At 34.2% G+C, this 19,748-nt stretch overlaps 1 protein-coding gene across 12 annotated transcripts in view; it reads left to right on the top strand.

Moving 5' to 3' along the window:
- Positions 1–1,587: 1,587 nt before the first annotated feature.
- LOC108718067 (tenascin-X) overlaps positions 1,588–19,748 on the top strand; it is a 102,962-nt gene continuing 84,801 nt past the window's right edge. For 4 of the 12 annotated variants that reach the window (XM_041564789.1, XM_041564782.1, XM_041564790.1 and 1 more), the window contains exons 1-9: positions 5,496–6,390; positions 8,833–9,090; positions 10,757–11,014; positions 11,353–11,610; positions 13,349–13,675; positions 14,318–14,575; positions 15,578–15,832; positions 17,258–17,512; positions 18,855–19,112. In XM_041564789.1, coding sequence (XP_041420723.1) covers positions 6,036–6,390; positions 8,833–9,090; positions 10,757–11,014; positions 11,353–11,610; positions 13,349–13,675; positions 14,318–14,575; positions 15,578–15,832; positions 17,258–17,512; positions 18,855–19,112 — 2,482 coding nt within the window. In that variant the 5' untranslated portion in view covers positions 5,496–6,035. Of the gene's footprint in view, positions 2,731–5,295; positions 6,391–8,832; positions 9,091–10,756; positions 11,015–11,352; positions 11,611–13,348; positions 13,676–14,317; positions 14,576–15,577; positions 15,833–17,257; positions 17,513–18,854; positions 19,113–19,748 lie in introns of those variants that run through there. The other 8 variants (XM_041564786.1, XM_041564787.1, XM_041564785.1 and 5 more) reach the window with 6 other exon arrangements.

The raw sequence follows: 19,748 nt of genomic DNA, 5'->3' as shown, positions 1-19,748 counted from the left end.
GTATCCATACTTTATAAAGCTGCAGTGGTCAGGCCCCATGTTTATGACAATTACAATTAAGCAATGTATTGTTTAAAGCAACATTAGCAGTTTATAAATAATTTTCCATATGTGTATGCCTGGATTTACCTACTCTAAATATTGTAATACTACCACTGCTGCTACTAATACTGCTACTACTACTGCTGCTAATATTATAATACTATTTAACATTTAACATGCTTCTTAAAATTCTGTCTAATTTACACATTCAGCCTTCTCTATGGGCAGTGGCGTAACTAGAGTGCACTGGGCCGCCCTGCAAAAATGTCTTCAGAGGGGCCCAGCAAACTCTGTTCAACATCCTCCTGGCCAATTCCCTTCCCACCTCTGCCCAGTCCACGACCCAACTCTGCCCGCCCACTTCCCACCCGCCTCTGCCCACTTCCACGTGACTTGTGTCCCTTCCTCGCTGCAGGTAAGAGAGCGGCTGAGGAGGAGGATTTTTTTTATTAGTTATAGAGGAAGCAGACGCCACAGTCTGACCCCTGTTCCTCAGGCCCCCCTGCTGTCTGCTTCCTCTATAGTTACAGCACTGTCTATGGAAGCAATCATTCTATGCTTTTCTTCCTCAATGCATTCCAAAACATTCCTGGCTCTCGCTAAGTTTTGCTTGTGAATATTCCCAGTAAATGTTGGAAAGGGCTATATGAGGGGTCATACCTTGCGTAGTTTTAAGATATGGGCAGACCTAAAGAACATAATTATAGTAGAAGCAAAGGAGGGTAGAAACACTTAGGTAAATAGCTACATTTTCATTGTGCCACTAGTAACAGTAAGGGGCAAATTTATCAAAGGTCAAAGTGAAAATTCCAATTAAAAAAAAATTCAGATTTCAAGCTAATTTTTGTGTACTTCGACTAGGGGATAGTCCAAATTCAATTCGAATTTGAAAAAAATCTGAATTTCAAAATGTATCATATTGTTATATTTATCATATATTCGCCATCTAAAACCTGCTGAATTGCTGTTTTAGCCTATGGGGAACCTCCTAGAACCTATTTTGAGTCAATTGGTGGACTTTGAAAAATCAAGGTTTTTTTTCAGTTCTTCTTTTTGAATTTTGAAGTTTTTTTAAATTCGAAATTCGACCCTTGATAAATCTGCCCCTTAATGCTGCATGTTCCATAGCTTTTGCAGAGAAAGGCCATTACATGCCTATCCACTTCTTTCTGTGTGTGCACTGGTATTCATTGCATTGGATAGGGTGGATATTGTTTCTGCACTGATGTCGACTCTAGGGGGCACATTTACTTAGTTTGAGTGAAGGAATAGAATAAAAAATACTTAGAATTTCAAAGTATTTTTTTGGCTACTTCGACCATCAAATTGGCTACTTCGACCTTCGACTACGACTTTGAATCGAATGATTCGAACTAAAAATCGTTCCACTATTCGACCATTCGATAGTCGATGTACTGTCTCTTTAAAAAAAACTTTGACCACCTACTTCGCCACCTAAAACCTACCGGGCATCAATGTTAGCCTGTGGGGAAGGACCCCATAGGCTTTCCTAGCTTTTTTTGATCGAAGGAAAATCATTCAATCGATGGATTAAAATCCTTCGAATCGTTCGATTTGAAGAATTTAATCGTTCGATAAAGCGATTTTTCCTACAATTGTTCGAACGAATGAATAACAGTAAATCCTTCGGCTTCGATATTCAAAGTCGAAGGATTTTACTTTGACGGTCGAATATCGAGGGTTAATTAACCCTCGATATTCGACCCTATGTAAATGTGCCCCTATGTGTCTGCATTAAAGCTAATGCACAGCTTTTAGCTTTGATTTTAGCCTTCGACACATTTAGTTTAATGTTTTACTTGGCCTTTCAAATACTTTATTTTTAACCAGAAATTGCATGTACTGTATTCTTTAGTGAACCTGGGGAATGTAACACATGGTCTGTTTTTTTAGCCTGGGATAAAAATAAGGTTTTGTTAAAGCTAAGCAAAACGGTTATTTATTCAATTACATGATTTCAATTCTAAAGATTACTATGCTATATGTTTGCCTCTCACTATTAAAAAACAACTAATTTATATGTTTTGTTTTCCAGGAAAAAGAATAAATTACATTTTCCCATACTTAAGTGTAGGATCTTGTGTAATCTTATATAGTCTTTCCCTATAAATACGACTTTCTACTATGGATCTGGACCAGGGATAGCCGAACTGCTCTACCGCTTTTGTAGATTTATGATTTCCCCAGTGCTGTTTTTAAAGGGAATCAGCAGGAGCTAAGACACTGGGTCTTGGACCACGAAACTGTCCTGGACCGTGAAACTGTCCTGCTCCCTGTGGGGTCACCAAGAGCTGCTGAATTTTCATGTATAATGTCTGAGTATTTAGGGTCTGTATTTTAAATGAAATAATAAAGGCAAACATTTCAAATCACTTGAGTGGGATGTTTATTGAACTTTTATTGGACAGACAAGAAAAGACAACAGCTACATACATTTTCTTCCAAAAGAATCCATCAAAATGCGCTTCCATGTCCAAAAGGTATGTATTAAACAAACACATACAGAAAACTTTCCTGCATTTGGCTAAATATGTTTATTGGCTTGATTGCTATCTCTAAATTGTTATTATTATGTTTCTTTATAGGCTCATACTAGTGGCATTTTTAGGGCAAGGCTGCACAAATGATTGCCTTTCATCTTGTGTAACTTCTCAAACCTTGAACTAGGTATGTATTCATATAGAAAGAATAAGTTATTTGTGTTTTAGGGTCACCAAACAGAGACAAGGTAGAACATTATATTTTAAAGGCCTATCTCATAGAGTCATAGGGGCAGATTTACCTAGGGTCGAATATCGAGGGTTAATTAACCCTCGATATTCGACTGCCGAATTGAAATCCTTCAACTTCGAATATCGAAGTCGAAGGATTTAGCGATATTCCTACGATCGAACGACCGAAGGAATAATCGTTCGATCGAACTATTAAATCCTTCGAATCGAACGGTTCGAAGGATTTTAATCCATCGATCGAAGGATATTCCTTCGATCAGAAAATTGTTAGGAAGCCTATGAGGACCTTCTCCATAGGCTAACATTGGCCTTGGTAGGTTTTAGGTGGCGAACTAGGAGGTCGAAGAATTTTTTAAAGAGACAGTACTTCGACTATCAAATGGTCGAATAGTTGAACGATTTTTAGTTTGAATCGTTCGATTCGACCATCGAAGGTCGTAGTCGAAAACATTCGAAATTCGAACTATTTTTCCTCTATTCCTTCACTCGAGCTAAGTAAATGGGCCCCATAATGTTAAAAAATACTTATTGATTTATTGGTATTCCAAATAGACAGAGTACCATGGAGACTTTATTTTTTTTAACATTATGCCTTGAATAAACTTTTGCTGGCTTTAAGAATAAGATCTGTGTTGCAAGATATTTCTCTGTTTGGTTTCTGATGCTGTGTCATGATTATGGGAGTTGTATTGTGCTCTCACTGGCATTCTTTGATTGCCAGTGTCGGACTGGCCCACTGGGATACCAGGAAAACTCCTGGTGGGCCCAGATGTCAGTGGAATAACAAAGAGAAATTAGATGGCCAAGCAAAATGTGCTGAATTTTTATGATTTATTCAGATCTCTGCACAGTGCACATTTTGCTTGGTGAGTGCCATCTGATTTCTCTTTGTTATTGCTACATGTATGGAACTGAAGAGCAGCAGAGTTCCCAGATAGAGAACCACAGTATTTAACCCATGGAGGTAGGATTCTATTGAAGCCAGATGTCAGTGGACCTTCATGCTGCTAAACTTTTGGCCTTTTTCATGGTCATTCTCTATTTCTATGAGTGACTAAATAGATGGAATAATAGATGATAGTATTATATTATGTAAAGAAAAGAGACTAGGAGAATAGAGGTTGAGTGTGGAAAGGAAGAAAATATTACTGAGGATGGGCCCCTGGTTGTTTGGCAGGCCCCTGGTGGCCCAGTCTAACACTGCCTATAGCCCTACCTTTTACAGACATTTGGAGGCCAGTTTATTACTCTTCATTCTGTGTTTGCTGTCATTAACACAGATGGGTTAATATCACTGAGAAAAAGTAAATCTCAAACAAAAATCCCATAGTCCTATTCATTTTCAACAAGGTCTTAAATCTATACTGCTAACACACCTACTTGCTTAAATGCCTCCATTAACTTTTCCAATATCAGCAGATGTTATATTGCAATAATGCAAGTTTATACAATTATATTTGATATTTTTGCTAAAAATAATATTTTTGCTTAAAAATACGATCTTGAATTTGCAGAATTTAGACCAAAGTATCCAAATATTTGATGTATAGTCTTATTGGCGGATTCCCTATGGACCTGTTTATTATATTAAATGTATGAACCTGTTTGGCAAACAATCTACAAAATATTTATGAACCTGGCACAAGTTGTATGTCTCTGCAGTATTTTGCAAGTTCTATAAAAGAATGCCATTATTCTATTACACCCATGTGGTTTTAAATATTTTCACCTCAATTTTTAAAAAAAATCTAATTAATCTAGGTGGTTTCTTGTTACTAAATGTATCAAATTAAAAAGAAACATATAGGGCTTCATTTTCAAAGTCCGAATTTATCTCAATATTTTCAGAAAAAAACTCCGACCAAATCCGCACGGGTTTTTCAGCTCATTTATTAATACAATTTCCAGAAAATTTTGTTTGTGGGAAAAAAATGTGAATAAATCGTGAAAAATACTCATTTTACAAATTTTTCTGAATTTCCATCTAAAAACTCTGTTTTTTTTTTTTTGGATTTTTGCCCAGCGCAGATCAAAAAATCTTTTGGACTTCTCCCATTGACTTATATGTAACCATGTCAGGTCTGAGATGCCGGATTTTTGGATTCTGACTTTTTCCATCCTCGGGGTATAATAAATTCTGAAAAATTCATGATTTTTTTTTCCACTAAAGAATTCAAATTGTATACTAAAAAACATGATTTTCTTCAGGTTTTTGGCATTCAGAGTTTAGTATATAACCACCATAAAGAAGTTCTTGTTTCTTATTTCAATAAAAATGCTAAAAAACTCTACGATACTTTTCTAATCTGCTAATATATTGATTTAATACAAAATTACATGCTTTTTAAACAAAAGTATATTCTCCTTTCACAGATCAGACTAGTTTTTATGGAAAATAACACAATGAAAACATATAAACAAATGAGGCATAATATGTTGATACTGATACTTGATTAATATGCATTTTTATCAGTACTAATTATCTCTCTCCATTTTACAGATAAACGGGATATGGCATAGGTGATTGGATTTCTCGGTCATCATTAGAAGTTTTTGTTTAAAGCCCAACCTTTTTTCACTTTGTCATGATTGTTAAAACTAATAAAGTTAATGGTGTTAACACTAAGGGGTTTTGTTGCATTATTTCTATTTGCCATGCATTTATTTCTATCAAACCAAGGCTTCCTCACAGCCAGTTTTTCAAGTATTCAGGTCTTTTATTGAAATTACATTTTCCAAACAGTTTAAAACTTTACTCTAATTATCTTAAATGACATTGTCATTTTAATTATAACGAACAATATACTATTTTCTGAAAGGCTTGAAGAAGAAAATGGATCTGATGAAAAAGAGTAAGTACCAGTTTTTATGTTAAGTCAATGTTCAGTTTAAAAAACACCAGCCAAAGGTTGTGATCTGTGTATGTATGTGAGTGTGTATGTGGAAAAAAAGCCAAAACAAATGTAATTTACAATAACTATACAACAGCTGCTTTAAGAGACATGTTTTTTAGATATCAGTGGGAGAACTTTAAGATATATATCTGAAATAGATTATTTTATATCTTACTCTTTCTTATTTAGCCAATGTAGTGCAACTGGACATATGGAGCCCCTGCAACTCATAAAATACAAAACAAAATTCTACATTTCCTGTTCCTGTATTTTGGTAATGTCTATGGCCACAGCACTGGCATGTTTAAAAATGTCCTTATAATGCTATGAGACAGTAAAAAAGATAATGCACCTCATACTTTTCAAAGCTAAAATTAGCCATATAAAAAAGATCCCTTCATATATTGCTCGTTGTTCTGTTGTTTATAATATATGTACTCATTGCCTATGTTGCTCAATTTCAGATCCTTCTCCCATACAAAACCTGTCTGTCTTAGAGGTTCAGAGCTCAAGTGCTATTTTGAGATGGAGCCCGCCACTTACTGGTGCAAGTGATTACCACGTGTTGGTGATTGGATCTCCCACATTATATATGGATCTCTCCTCAACAGAAGCCATTCTGAATGACCTGATACCTGGAAACTACTACACGGTCATTGTAACGGCTAATGGGTCGCCAGTGGAAATATCTTTCAGTACAGGTACTGTTTAATAGTGTTCTTATAATGTACAAAGGTACATTATTTAGGTAAGCTCAAGGTTAGATGACTTATTGTGGTATTTGGATATAAAGTCAATATAAAGTGTGGTCCAATAAACTGATTTGTGGGAATCATTATGCATTGTTTCCTATCACATTGGTAAGCTGAAGAAGTAAATATATAGCTCAGATTTGGATATTCTTTCTGTGCCATGAAATACTAAAAAAAAATACCTTGACATCAAAGAACATTGTAATTTGTAATAACTTTATCTATATTAAATATAAAGTTAGAAATCACCATATTTAAGGGGTTATTCACCATTGAATTAACTTTTAGTATGATGTAGAAAGTGATATTCTGAGACAATTTCCAATTGGTTTTCGTTTTTTTATTAATTTCCTTTTTTGGGTTATTTAGCTTTTTATTCAGCAGCTCTCCAGTTTGAAATTTCAGCCATCTGGTTGCTAGGGTTCAAATTACCCCAGCAATCATGCATTGATTTGAATAAGAGATTGGAATATGAATAGGAGATGGCCTGAATAGAAAGATGAACAATAAAAAGTAGCATAACATTAAAGATGTGTAGCCTTACGGAGTATTTGTTGTTTAGATGGGGTCAGTAACACCCATTTGAATTCTGGAAAGTGTCAGAAGAGGAAGAGAGGGCAAATAATTAAAAAACTATTAAAGAAAGAAAAATGAAGGCCAATTGAAAAGATGCTTCGAATTAGCCATTAGAGATGGGCGAATTTCTCCCGTTCAATTTCGCTGTAAAATTTGCAAATTTCATTCAAGAATCTCGCAGCACAGGGTATGAAGCTACTACAAAACCTAGCTGTGCGAACCCGAATACTATGATAGCTTCTGGCAGATGGCAGGGGATCAAAGAAAGGATGAGTTTGATCTGTTACTATATTAGTTAATTTACTGGCACACCGTTTCTTAAAAACATCTTGAATTGATGGTAAAGTCTCACCAATAAACTCAACTGCTGTTTTCAAAATCCTTTGCAGCCTACTGCGATCAGCACTTCTGTTATTACCATACCACACCATGATGGAGTTTGTCAGTACACTCTCAACAATTCCTCTGTAAAATGGCATCAGTACTTTCTTAGAAAGATTAACTTCCTTCAGCCTTCTTAAAATGAAGAGCTGTTGTTGTGCCTTACTAATTAAAACAGAGGAGTTGAGATTCCACCTAAGCTTTACTTTACTCATAGTTAAAAAAAAAAAAAAGATACTGAATACTATTAAAGGAATTGTTCAGTGTATTTGCACTTATTATACAATGAAATGTTATGTTTGAAGTGTAACTACTGTAATCAAATCTGCTGCTAATGCCCTTATAAATGCTACATGTACTTTTGCTTTGGATGTGGTGGCATCCCTATCATAAATATGCTATCCACAACTTGCATGTTAAGAGGCTGAAATTCTTGGGCATTGTGAGAATTATCATGGCAATTTGAAAACTGTACTTTGCACACTTCAGTTGGGTCATAAATGAGGATTTCCTGTGACACATTACTAATACACATTCACTTTTTTATAACTGCTACTTTTTTAGGGGATATATTATAAGCTATAATACATTTCCACAAATCTTAAATAAAGTTTTAGACACCTTCTTCTGTATAGAAGCACTTCTCCTGCGTTGTTTAACTACAGTTGTATAATTCACTCCATTTACTTGGATTTAAAAAATATATTTAAAATATATATATATATATCTATATACACATACATACATACAGGTATGGGACCTGTTATCCAGAATGCTCGTGACTTGGGTTTCCAGATAATGGATTTTTCCTTAAATTGGATCTTTATACCTTAAGTCTACTAGAAAATCCTGTAAACATGAAATAAAGCGAATAGGCTGGTTTTGCATCCAAAAAGGATTAATTATATCTTAGTTTGGATCAATTACAAGCAATTGTTTTATTATTACACAGAAAAATGAAATCAGTTTTAAAAATCGGAATTATTTGGATAAAATGGAGTCTATGGGAGACTTTGAGACAGCCTTTCCATAATTCAGAGCTTTCTGGATAACGGGTTTCCGGATAATGGATCCCATACCTGTGTGTGTGTATATATATATATATATATATATATATATATATATATATATATATATATATATATATAAGCAAATCTATACTAGACTATGGGCTGATTTATTATGCTGCGTAAAACAGCAGAGAAAAAAACACCACCAGTGATGTCAACCATATCAACCAATCAGATCTTTGCTTTTGTTTTGACTGTTGAAATCGAATTGCTGGTTGGTTGCTATGGGCAAGATCACCGGTGATGTTTTTCTCCAATGTTTACACAGCATGATAAATAGGCCCCTAAAAAAACAAGATGTTGCTGATTCTGACAAATATTTACCTGGATTACATAATAATATGTATTTATGTTTTACATACAGTGCCTGGAAAGATCAAGAATTTGGCAGTTGTGTGTGTCACCCAGCGTACTGTCTCCTTAAGCTGGCAGCCATCTGAAGGAAATTCAAGTTCTTATGTAATGAGGATCTTACAATTTCCAGCTTTCAAAGGAAACTTGATCTTAGAGTCAGTTACCATTGACAATCTGACACCTGGAAATTTCTACACATTTTATATCTCTGTTGTTGTTGGGGAATCTATGGTAGAGGGAAATGACACCTCCATATCTACCTACACATGTAAGTATCTTTACAAAAAAATACATTTATTAATACATTAAGTAAAATAAAAAATATTATAATAAATCTGTATTCTACTATTTCATCTTTAATGCTCGTGTCACCAATTTTCATCCACCGTCTATACCACTACAGAGTATGGTGCAAGAAAACATCAGCTAAATACAATATTATATTCAGGTTCATATTTTGTGTTATTCTGACAAAAATATAACTTGTGAGTCTAGAACTTTTTTTGTTCATTGAAGCCAAGTTATTGGTGTAAATCTAATGGGTAGCTTTATGAAGGCTTGAGAATCCTTAGTGAGCAAACTGTGACTGAGTTCCTGAACTCACTAGCATTTCCTGCAGCTTTTGCTTGATAGTAAATGTTTTTTTTTTTTTTTTTAAATGAGCGCTTATTTTTCCACCAGTGGCTTGTTTACAAAAATAAAATGAGTTCAAACCCCCTGTTTCTGTATTTTAACAGTGTCTACTGTATGTACATTATGTTAATGGTTGCAGGTCACTGATTACTCGACCACACTATCTATATGTTTTTACTATTTCATAGATACTAAAATTTTGAAAAAAAAACATGTGCGCCATAATATGATCCTAACGGGGTTATTTATTAAAGTCTGAGATCCTAAGGGGTTTATTTATTAAAGTTCGAATGCCAAAAACTAAAAAAATGTGAGGTTTTTTTTTTACTATAAAATCCAAATATTTAGGGGTCCATTTACTTAGCTCGAGTAAAGGAATAGAGGGAAAAAAACTTCGAATTTAGAAAGTTTTTTTTGGCTACTTCGACCATCGAATGGGCTACTTTGACTTTCGACTATGACTTCGATTTTCGAATCGAACGATTCGAACTAAAAATCGTTTGACTATTCGACCATTCGATAGTCGAACTACTGTCTCTTTAAAAAAAAACTTCGACCCCCTAGTTCGCCACCTAAAAGCTACCGAAGTCAATGTTAGCCTATGGGGAAGGTCCCCATAGGCTTCCTAAGCTTTTTTTGGTCGAACAAAAATCGTTCGATCGATGGATTAAAATCCTTCGAATGGAATGATTCGATGGATTTAATCGTTCGGTCGAACGAATAGCGCTAAATCCTTCAACTTCGATATTCGAAGTTGAAGGATTTAACTTCGACAGTCGAATATCGAGGGTTAATTAACCCTCTATATTTGACCATAAGTAAATTTGCCCCCTAGTAAATAAAAAAAACCAAAATCACAGGGAAATTTCAGAATCTGAAAATCCAGCATCTCAGACCTGCCGAGATTGTATATAAGTCAATGGAAGAAGTCCTGAAGATATCCTGATCTGTGCTGGGTTTCATGCAAAAATCCGAAGATTTCGTGGTTTTCTGGCAAAAATCCTAAAAAATCCAAAAAATTCATACGGATTTTTAGGACGATTTCTAGATTTTTTTGACTTTTTTTCCGAACTACACATTTTCAGGAAAATGTATTGATAAACAACGGGAAATAACCTGGGTGGATTTGGTTGGAGTATATTAAAAAAAATAATGGGATAAATTGGGATTTTGATAAATAACCCCCTAAGAGTTTATTACTGAATCAGGGAAAATATATCTTCTTTTATTTGGTCTATTGGTTACTTTATAAGGTTCAACAAATCAAATCTGAAAATGTTTTAATTTTATTTTTTCTTAAGATCCTGGAGAGGTTGTGAACTTGACTGTTAGTAACATCACTACTAGTTCTGTGTTTCTGAGTTGGCTTTCTCCTGTGGGAAACTCAAGTTCATTTCTGATCCAAATCCTTCAGAATTCTACATTTGAGATGAAATTGGCCACAAGTTCAGCTGAAATTTCAGATCTACAGCCTGGGAATTTGTATACATTTTTGGTGTCTGCCCTTGTTGGGGAAACAAATATACAAGGAAACAGTTCAGAAATATCTGCCTATGCAAGTAAGAAGAACATATTGTTTGTTTTATAAAGTTCATTTCTTTACTCGGTATTGTTTGTTTTATAAAGTTAATTTTTTAATTCAGTAGTGATAATTGAAATGCATTGCCTTACAAGTCATAGCCATTTCATGCTGAAGGAACTTCTCTGAGGTAACAGTGCAGAGAGTAGCAGTAGACATTTTAAAGGATAGCTTTACAAAATGTTACAAACCATCTTGAAGTCTTCTCTATTTGTACCTTACATAATGCAACATTTGCAATAATAATAATTGTAATAAATAAATAATAAATATTTAATACAATTAATAATATTAATAATGTATTTATTCTCTTTGAAGTGCCTGGAAGAATCAAGAATTTAACAATTGTGTGTTTCACCCTGCGCACTGTTTCTCTAAGCTGGCAGCAACCTGAAGGAAACTATAGCTCTTACATGCTAAGAATTTCACAATTTCCAACTTTCAAAGGCGTCATGGGTTTAACTTCTGTGACTATTGACAGCCTGACACCTGGAAATTTCTATACATTCTATGTTTCTGCTGCTGTTGGTGAATATTTTGCAGAGGGAGACAGCACCAATATATCTATCTATATGAGTAAGCATCTTTACAATAACTATAATATAGTTAAGGTCAATAATGTATCAATAAATGTAGCATCAACTATTATTAGAAAATATTCAACTATTAGAAAATATGGCAGCATTTTATTTTCAAAGAACAAGCCTGCAATAGCTAATTTAACTCTATAGGGGACATTTACAAAACGTAGGGCAGGATACAAAGGGCAAAACCCCGCTCCAAACCTATTGTTTGCACACTGCTATTCACTTTTCTCAATTGCCTCAATTGTCTCAATTGTGCCTGACTTGTTTAAGTTGTTTTTATAAATTCATTAATAAAATTAAGAAAATTGACTTAAAATTATAAATGTGGTGTAAACTAATAGCATTTTCACTGTTGTGAAGCTTAATGGCTTATGTGTAGTGCCTACTGGCAGGCCTGCCAAACCAATGTCTAGTGAAAAATCATCCAGACAGGGCTGGAACTAGGGGTAGGCAGAGCAGGCACTGGTATTTCTGCGCATGCGTGTCTGTGGGCGTTCTGCCCGGCCAGGCAGCCTAGGGCGCCTGCCCGGGTTGGCCCGGCGCTGCATCCAGATATTAAACAGGCAGGCTTGAAAATCAGACAAGGACCACAGCAAAGCACCTACGGTATTCCATAAGAACCACTGTATGCTGTGGTGTTCACTGTATATACTCAGTGCTGTGCTCAGTGATGTTTGGAGCTTTATAAATGTGTATTCATAATCATTATAATCACTATCATCATCATAATAATAATAATAATAATAATAAAGACACAATAATGTCTGTCTTTGACTCACCACTCTTGTAATATCTCAGATCTGCAAAAAAAAAATAGTAATATTGCCATTACCATATACAATTAAAGGTATTCCTTCACTCCATAAATGCATAGAACCAGTGTGGGATAGGAAACATTCTCTCTAAGCATCATAGTATGTTTAGAGAAAACCCAACAAGTCAAAAAGTCTTTCTCTACATGTGGGAATGTCTTTCTCTACAATAATGGGAAACACTCTACCTATAGCACCGACAGGCTTGAAATGGTGTTCTATCTAATATGCCTTTTGACTAGCAACTCTTGCCATTTGTGAAAAATTTGGGGCTATTCTCATTTGTGGCAAGTATATCCGCTCCTTGTTGCTTCTTTTTTCTGCTTTCTACAAACCTTTGGGTGTTATGTATACTATTACTTTGTAAATCATTGCTGTATAAACGTAACTTTTGTAAACACAGTTGTATAATGCCAAATTGTTTAAACAGTAAAATATTTTTTTTGATACCACCTGAGTCTATATTTGTAAAATTCTTTTGAGAGTGCATAACCTATTGTATGGTATATTGATTGTATGGTCGCTCTGTGTAGGGGTGACCTTGGTTTTTTGCACCTCTAGCTAAATAAATAAATATCTAATTGTATAGTATGCCCTCCGTTCCTCCACAATTCTATACGTGAAAAATTTCCCATTTTCTGAATGACAAGTAGTCACAAGTATGGAATAGTGTTGTAACCACTGCACTTCTCTTCAACCCTGTTATAGACAGAGGATGATAAACATTTACATTGGCAATGACATACAATTGGCTGTGTGGAATGCAAACTTCTGTACAAAGTAACTAGCAGGCCCAATACCAATGAGCACAATAGATTAGTTTGACATGAAGTACATGTTATAGAAATAGTGTGAACAGTGTGTTCCTATATAGGTTCCATTAAATAGTCATTTCTTTCCATGATTTTGTTGCAGAACCTGAACAAGTGAAAAACTTGACTTCATACAATATTAGTAGCACTTCTTTGTCCCTGAAATGGGATCCACCAAATGGAAACTACAGCTCTTTCCTCATTCAGCTTCTGGGAAACACATCATTCAGTCTGACCGTGCCTTCAGAAGGAAACATAAGTGCTTCATTGGTTCAGATGCTTGATAATTCAACCTCAAGCAGAATTGTTAAATCAAACGTTGTTAGCATTGAAGGACTTACACCTGGAAATATGTATACCTTCTTCATTACAGCTCTTGTTGGGGAATCTAACTTACAAGGAGACAGCGCAACAATAGCTCCATATACAAGTAGGTGCATTTTTTGTAATAAATGTAATATATTACTGTTCCAACAATATTAATAACTACATTAAAAAATTTATATTTTTTTTAATTGATGTTAAATAAAACTTAAATTGATATAAACCTGAAAATAGTCTCAAAAAATCTGCTATAACAAATATAGCTGTTGTGTGTGCCACTAAAATATTATATATTCTTATGCACGTAGTTGGTATGTAAAGCCTAAACATGTATGACATGTTATACTTGCTACCCAACTTTGTTGAATAATGTCAGAATTATATCACATGTGTATTAAATGGAGTAATGTACTTGAAATGATAAATATAAAATATGAGAGGGATTCCAACTAAAATATAAGATAAGAATTTACAGCATATGAACGGTGGTTTCCAGATTGTTAATATACAATTTCTTCTAGCTTCCTCTGAACAAAGTCACCAATAGATTTTATTTTTGGAATACAGCCTGATTTGCAAATTACAAGGGAAAGTTTGCTCCAAATGGGATAATTTTACAACATAAGTGATTCTATCATGAAGTTTATTCTATCTGTACCTTCCACTTAACACTTTCTGAAACTCTAAAAAATGTAAACAAAGTTGTGCTGGATTCTCTTATTATAGTAACACTTTTTTTATTTTCCAGTGCCTGGAAAAATCAAGAACTTGACAATTGTTTGTCTGACTGAGCATACTGTTTCTCTAAGCTGGCAACCACCTGAAGGGAACTTTAGCGCTTACATTTTTAGGATCGCACAATTTTCATCTTTCAATGGCAGCTTAAATGCAGAAAATGTGACAATTGACAGTCTGATACCTGGAAATGTCTATACATTTTATATTTCTGCTGTTGGTGGTGACTCTTTTGTAGAAGGCGACAGCACAGCCATATCTACATATACTAGTAAGCATGTCTACAATACATATAATTTATATAAGAAAAATATGAATAATATATAATAAATGTATCAACCATTATTTTAAAATGTAAAACATTAGAAAATATGGCAGCATCGCTAGTTTAAACATTGATCAAAGAAAAGGGAAACAGTCTATTAAAAATGACATTGCTTTACCTTTTCAAATTAGTATCCTAGTATACTAGGGGCTTGACTCAACATTCAAAGTTGGATTTTTACCACAATTTGGGGCACATTTACTTAGGGTCGAATATCAAATATTTTCCTACTAAATGCGGTAAATCCTTCGACTTCGATATTCGATTCGAAGGATTTTAATCCATCGATCGAATGAATTTCCTTCGATCACAAATTGGCTAGAAAGCCTATGGGGACCTTCCCCATAGGCTAACATTGATGTTTGGTAGGTTTTAGGTAGTAGGTGGTCGAAGTTTTTTTTAAAGAGACAGTACTTCGACTATCGAATGATCGAATAGTCGAAAGATTTTTAGTATGAATCGTTCGATTCAAAGTTGACACCCAAAAACCACAAAATTTTCGAATTATTGCATAAAACCCAGAGTAGATCGGGATATATTCAGGACATCTCCCATTGACTTCTGCATGAAGTGGGAGTACTTTTTTATTCTGACTTTTAACACCCTCTGGGCTTAAAAACCCCTCTTTAAAAGGTCAATGAAAAAAAATTAAAAACTTTAATAATTAAACCCCTTTATATTTCTGCTGTTTTTGGTTGTTGTTGTTTAGGGGTACCACACAACCATATCTACGTACATGGGTAAGCACCTCTACAATAAGTAAAAGATGAATAGCTATAATTATAAAATATGCATACATATTTTTTTTTTAATACATGTAAAATTTTACAAGATATGTGAAGCCATCATGAAGCCAACTTTTGTAATTCTACATAATTCAATATATACAAAAGAAGCTTATAACAGGATCTTATTATTATATTAACACTATATTTATTTTCTTTGTAGTGCCTGGACAAATCAAGAACTTGACAATTGTATGTGTCACTGAGCACACTGTTTCTCTAAGCTGGCAACCACCTGAAGGAAACTTTAGCTCTTACATTGTTCGAATTGCACAATTCCCAACTTTCAATGGCAGCTTAAATGTAGAGAATGTAACAACTGACAATCTGATACCTGGAAATTTTTATACATTCTATATTTCTGCTGTTGTTGATTCTTTTGTAGAGGGGAACAGCAACGCTATATCTACCTACATGGGTAAGCACCTCTACAATAAAAATAATCTAAGTAAAAAATATAAAACTACATAATTCTATACAGTATACACAGGTACACTTTATTTTATTGCATCATTGAACGGTGTAATGTCGATGACAAAAGATTGTATTGCCTTTTTTTACTTGAACTTTAATTTTTAACTGTAGAATAATTGTATAATAATTTCACAAGATATTTGAGGCCATCATGAAGTCAACTGATGTATTGATGAGTTTGGCAACCACCTGAAAGAAACTTTAGTGCTTACATTTTTAGGATCTCACAATTTCCAAATTTCAATGGCAGTTTTAGGGGCCTATTTATGAAGCCTTGATTTTTTTCTGGTCGAGTTTTTAGGGGGAAAACTTGAATTGTTAGAGGGAAAAAAATTTGAATTCTTCGACATTTATAATGCTCCAAAGCTGCTAAAAATATGAATCCAAAAATAATCCAGCTAAAGCCTGTCAAAATCATGTAAAAGTCAAAGGCACATGTCCATTAGCAATTTAAAGATGTTTCTTGCCTTCTTGATTTTCGAGGGGTTTTGGCTGGTTTCCATCGGATAATCTGAAAAAGTTGTGTTTTACCGGTGTCAGAAAAAGTCGCACATTTCTATTTGACGCATTATTCTGGCACAACTTTTTCCCTCACATGCTTTTTTAAATTTATTGGTAAATTAAGGGAGTTTCATCAATTCTATTTTTAATATAATGATAAAAAGTCGAGTTTTAGTAAATACGCCCTTGATGTACATAACATAGCAATTGACAATATGGCACCTGGAAATGTCTATACATTTTGAGGGTTATTTATCAAAATCTGAAAATTTCTCAGAATTTTCTGAAAAATACTCTGACCAAATTAGCATGAATTTTTTCCCCTTATTTATCAATACATTTTCCAGAAAATTTCTTGTGCTGAAAAAATTCATATTGTACACATTTTTCTGATTTGTCACCGAAAATTGTGACTTTTTTTGGTTTGACGCCCAAAAACCACAAATATTTGAATTATTGCACAAAACCCAACACAGATCGGGATACCTTTGGGACATCTCACATTGACTTCTGCATGAACTCGGCAGATCTGAGTTGGAGAACTTTTTTATTCAGACTTTTAACACCCCTCTTTAGGCCAATGAGAAAAAATTGGACTTAACCCACTTGATATTTCTGCTGTTGTTGGTTGTTGTTGTTGAGAGATACCACACAACCATATCTACCTACACGGGCAAGCACCTTTAAAATAAGTAAAAGTAAAAGATGAATAGCTATAATTATAAAATATGCATACATATTTTTTTTTTATTACATGTAAAGCCATCATGAAGTCAACTTTTGTAATTCTACATAATTCAATATATACAAAAGAAGCTTATAACTGGATCTTATTATTATATTAACACTATATTTATTTTCTTTGTAGTGCCTGGAAAAATAAAGAACTTGACAATTGTATGTGTCACTGAGCACACTGTTTCTCTAAACTGGCAACCACCTGATGGAAACTTTAGCTCTTACATTGTTCGGATTGCACAATTTCCAACTTTCAATGGCAGCTTAAATGTAGAGAATGTAACAACTGACAATCTGATACCTGGAAATTTTTATACATTCTATATTTCTGCTGTTGTTGATTCTTTTGTAGAGGGAAACAGCAACGCTATATCTACCTACATGTGTAAGCACTTCTAAATAAACAATACATTTTATATAGATATATATATAAATATAAACTCGAAAACTTGCTTGAAGCCGGCACAGCACGTATAAAGGTTAAGGGGCCGATTCACTAAGGTTCGAATATCGAGGGTTAATTAACCCTCGATATTCGACTAGGAATTAAAATCCTTTGACTTCAAATATCGAAGTCGAAGGATTTAGCGCAGATAGTTCGATCGAACGATCGAAGGATAATTCCTTCGATCGAACGATAAAATCCTTCGAATCGAACGATTCGAAGGATTTTACTCCAACGATCGAAGGAATATCCTTCGATCAAAAAAAGTTATCCAAGCCTATGGGGACCTTCCCCATAGGCTAACATTGACTTCGGTAGCTTTTAGATGGCGAACTAGGGGGTCGAAGTTTTTTTTAAAGAGACAGTACTTCGACTATCGAATGGTCGAACAGTCGAACGATTTTTACTTCGAATAGTTCGATTCAAAGTCATAGTCGAAGGTCGAAGTAGCCCATTCGATGGTCGAAGTAGCCCAAAAAAAAAGTTGAAATTCGAAGTTTTTTACCTTCGAATCCTTCACTCGAAGTTAGTGAATCGGCCCCTAAGTGTGCCTGGGTGCAAAATGCAAACAATAAGATAACTGTCCCAAATAAGGCATGTACTCACAGGTCTTATCCAAGGTGAAAAAATGGGGATTATTCAACAAAACACTGCTAACGTTTCGGCTAACCCTCTAGCCTTTCTCAAAGTGCAAATCACAATCAAAAACTAACATACATATGATATATATATATATATATATATATATATATATATATATATACATATTTTATTGTATTATATCACTGAACAGTGGCATGTCTTTAATAAAAGATTGTATTTGCTTTTCTTGTTGAGCTTAATCTAAGTTTCAAATATATTGAAATTGTCCTTTAGAATAACGTTATTAGAATTATCTCTGTCTAATGTCAGAATTGTCATATCAATTATGTATTTATTGTAGTGTTGCACTTGTTACCAAAATGGTAAAGATATAATATGAGATCATTTTCAGCATGCAGTTGTGTAGTTGTAGCTTATCTACAAGAAGTACTCACCACTAAAATCTGAATTTATAAATAACATTTTTAATGAACTACATTTCAGTATTTAAACGCATCCCTAAATTTTTGTAAGGGCTGGTATTTATAAGGAATAATTTGCTCAATATGTGTACATTGGCTGTACAATGAAGCCATTATGATGTCTTCACTATCTGTAACGTTTGCTTTTGGATTTTTTGCAAAGCTACATAACTGCTAATCTTGCTATATAGTAACAATATATTCTTTTTTATTTTAAGTGCCTGGAAGAGTCAGGAACTTGACAATTGTTTGTGCCACTGAGCATACTGTTTCTCTAAGCTGGCAACCACCTGAAGGGAACTTTAGCTCATATATTTTTAGAATTGCACAAGTGCCGTCTTTCAATGGCAGCTTAAATGTAGAAAATCTAACAATTGACAATCTGACACCTGGAAATTTCTATACATTCTATATTTCTGCTGTTGTTGGTGACTCATTTGTAGAGGGGGACAGCACAGCCATATCTACCTACATGGGTAAGCACCTCTACCATTGTATGTATTTAAGTAAATGATTAATAACTGCATTAATACTAAAATCTTAGGCTGTTTTGTCTAGGGAGCCTTATTTGTCATTATATTAACATTTATTCATATGAATGGGAGATGCTATATATATTCTTGCCAGTTATATTTTGTTGAAATGCGGTAAATCCTTCGACTTCGATATTCGAAGTCGAAGGATTTTACTTCGAAGGTCGAATATCGAGGGTTAATTAACCCTCGATATACGACCCATAGTAAATGTGCCCCTAAATAAATCCAATAGGATGGTTTTGCCTACAATAAGAATGCATTATATCTTAGTTGGGAAAAAGTACAAGGTACTGTTTTAATATCATTGAGAAAAAGGAAATCATTTTCAAAAGTGTGAATTATTTCATTATAATGGAGTCTCTGGGAGATAGTATTTCCATAATTTGAAGCTTTCTGAATAACGGGTTTCTGGATAATGGATCTTAAACCTGTATTATAAATTAAATTTCTAACTGTCTCTGTAGTTGCAATCTCTGAAGAAAATGACTGCAGAATAAGGTTGTATTGGAAACTGCTTTTTAACAATGTGAAGTGTGAGAGTTTGCATGTATTCTAGAAGCTCCTAAAAAACCAAAA

This window comes from Xenopus laevis, chromosome 5S (genome assembly GCF_017654675.1).
Source record: "Xenopus laevis strain J_2021 chromosome 5S, Xenopus_laevis_v10.1, whole genome shotgun sequence".
Taxonomy (NCBI): Eukaryota; Metazoa; Chordata; class Amphibia; order Anura; family Pipidae; genus Xenopus; species Xenopus laevis.
This window is presented reverse-complemented; position numbering and strand designations above follow the sequence as displayed.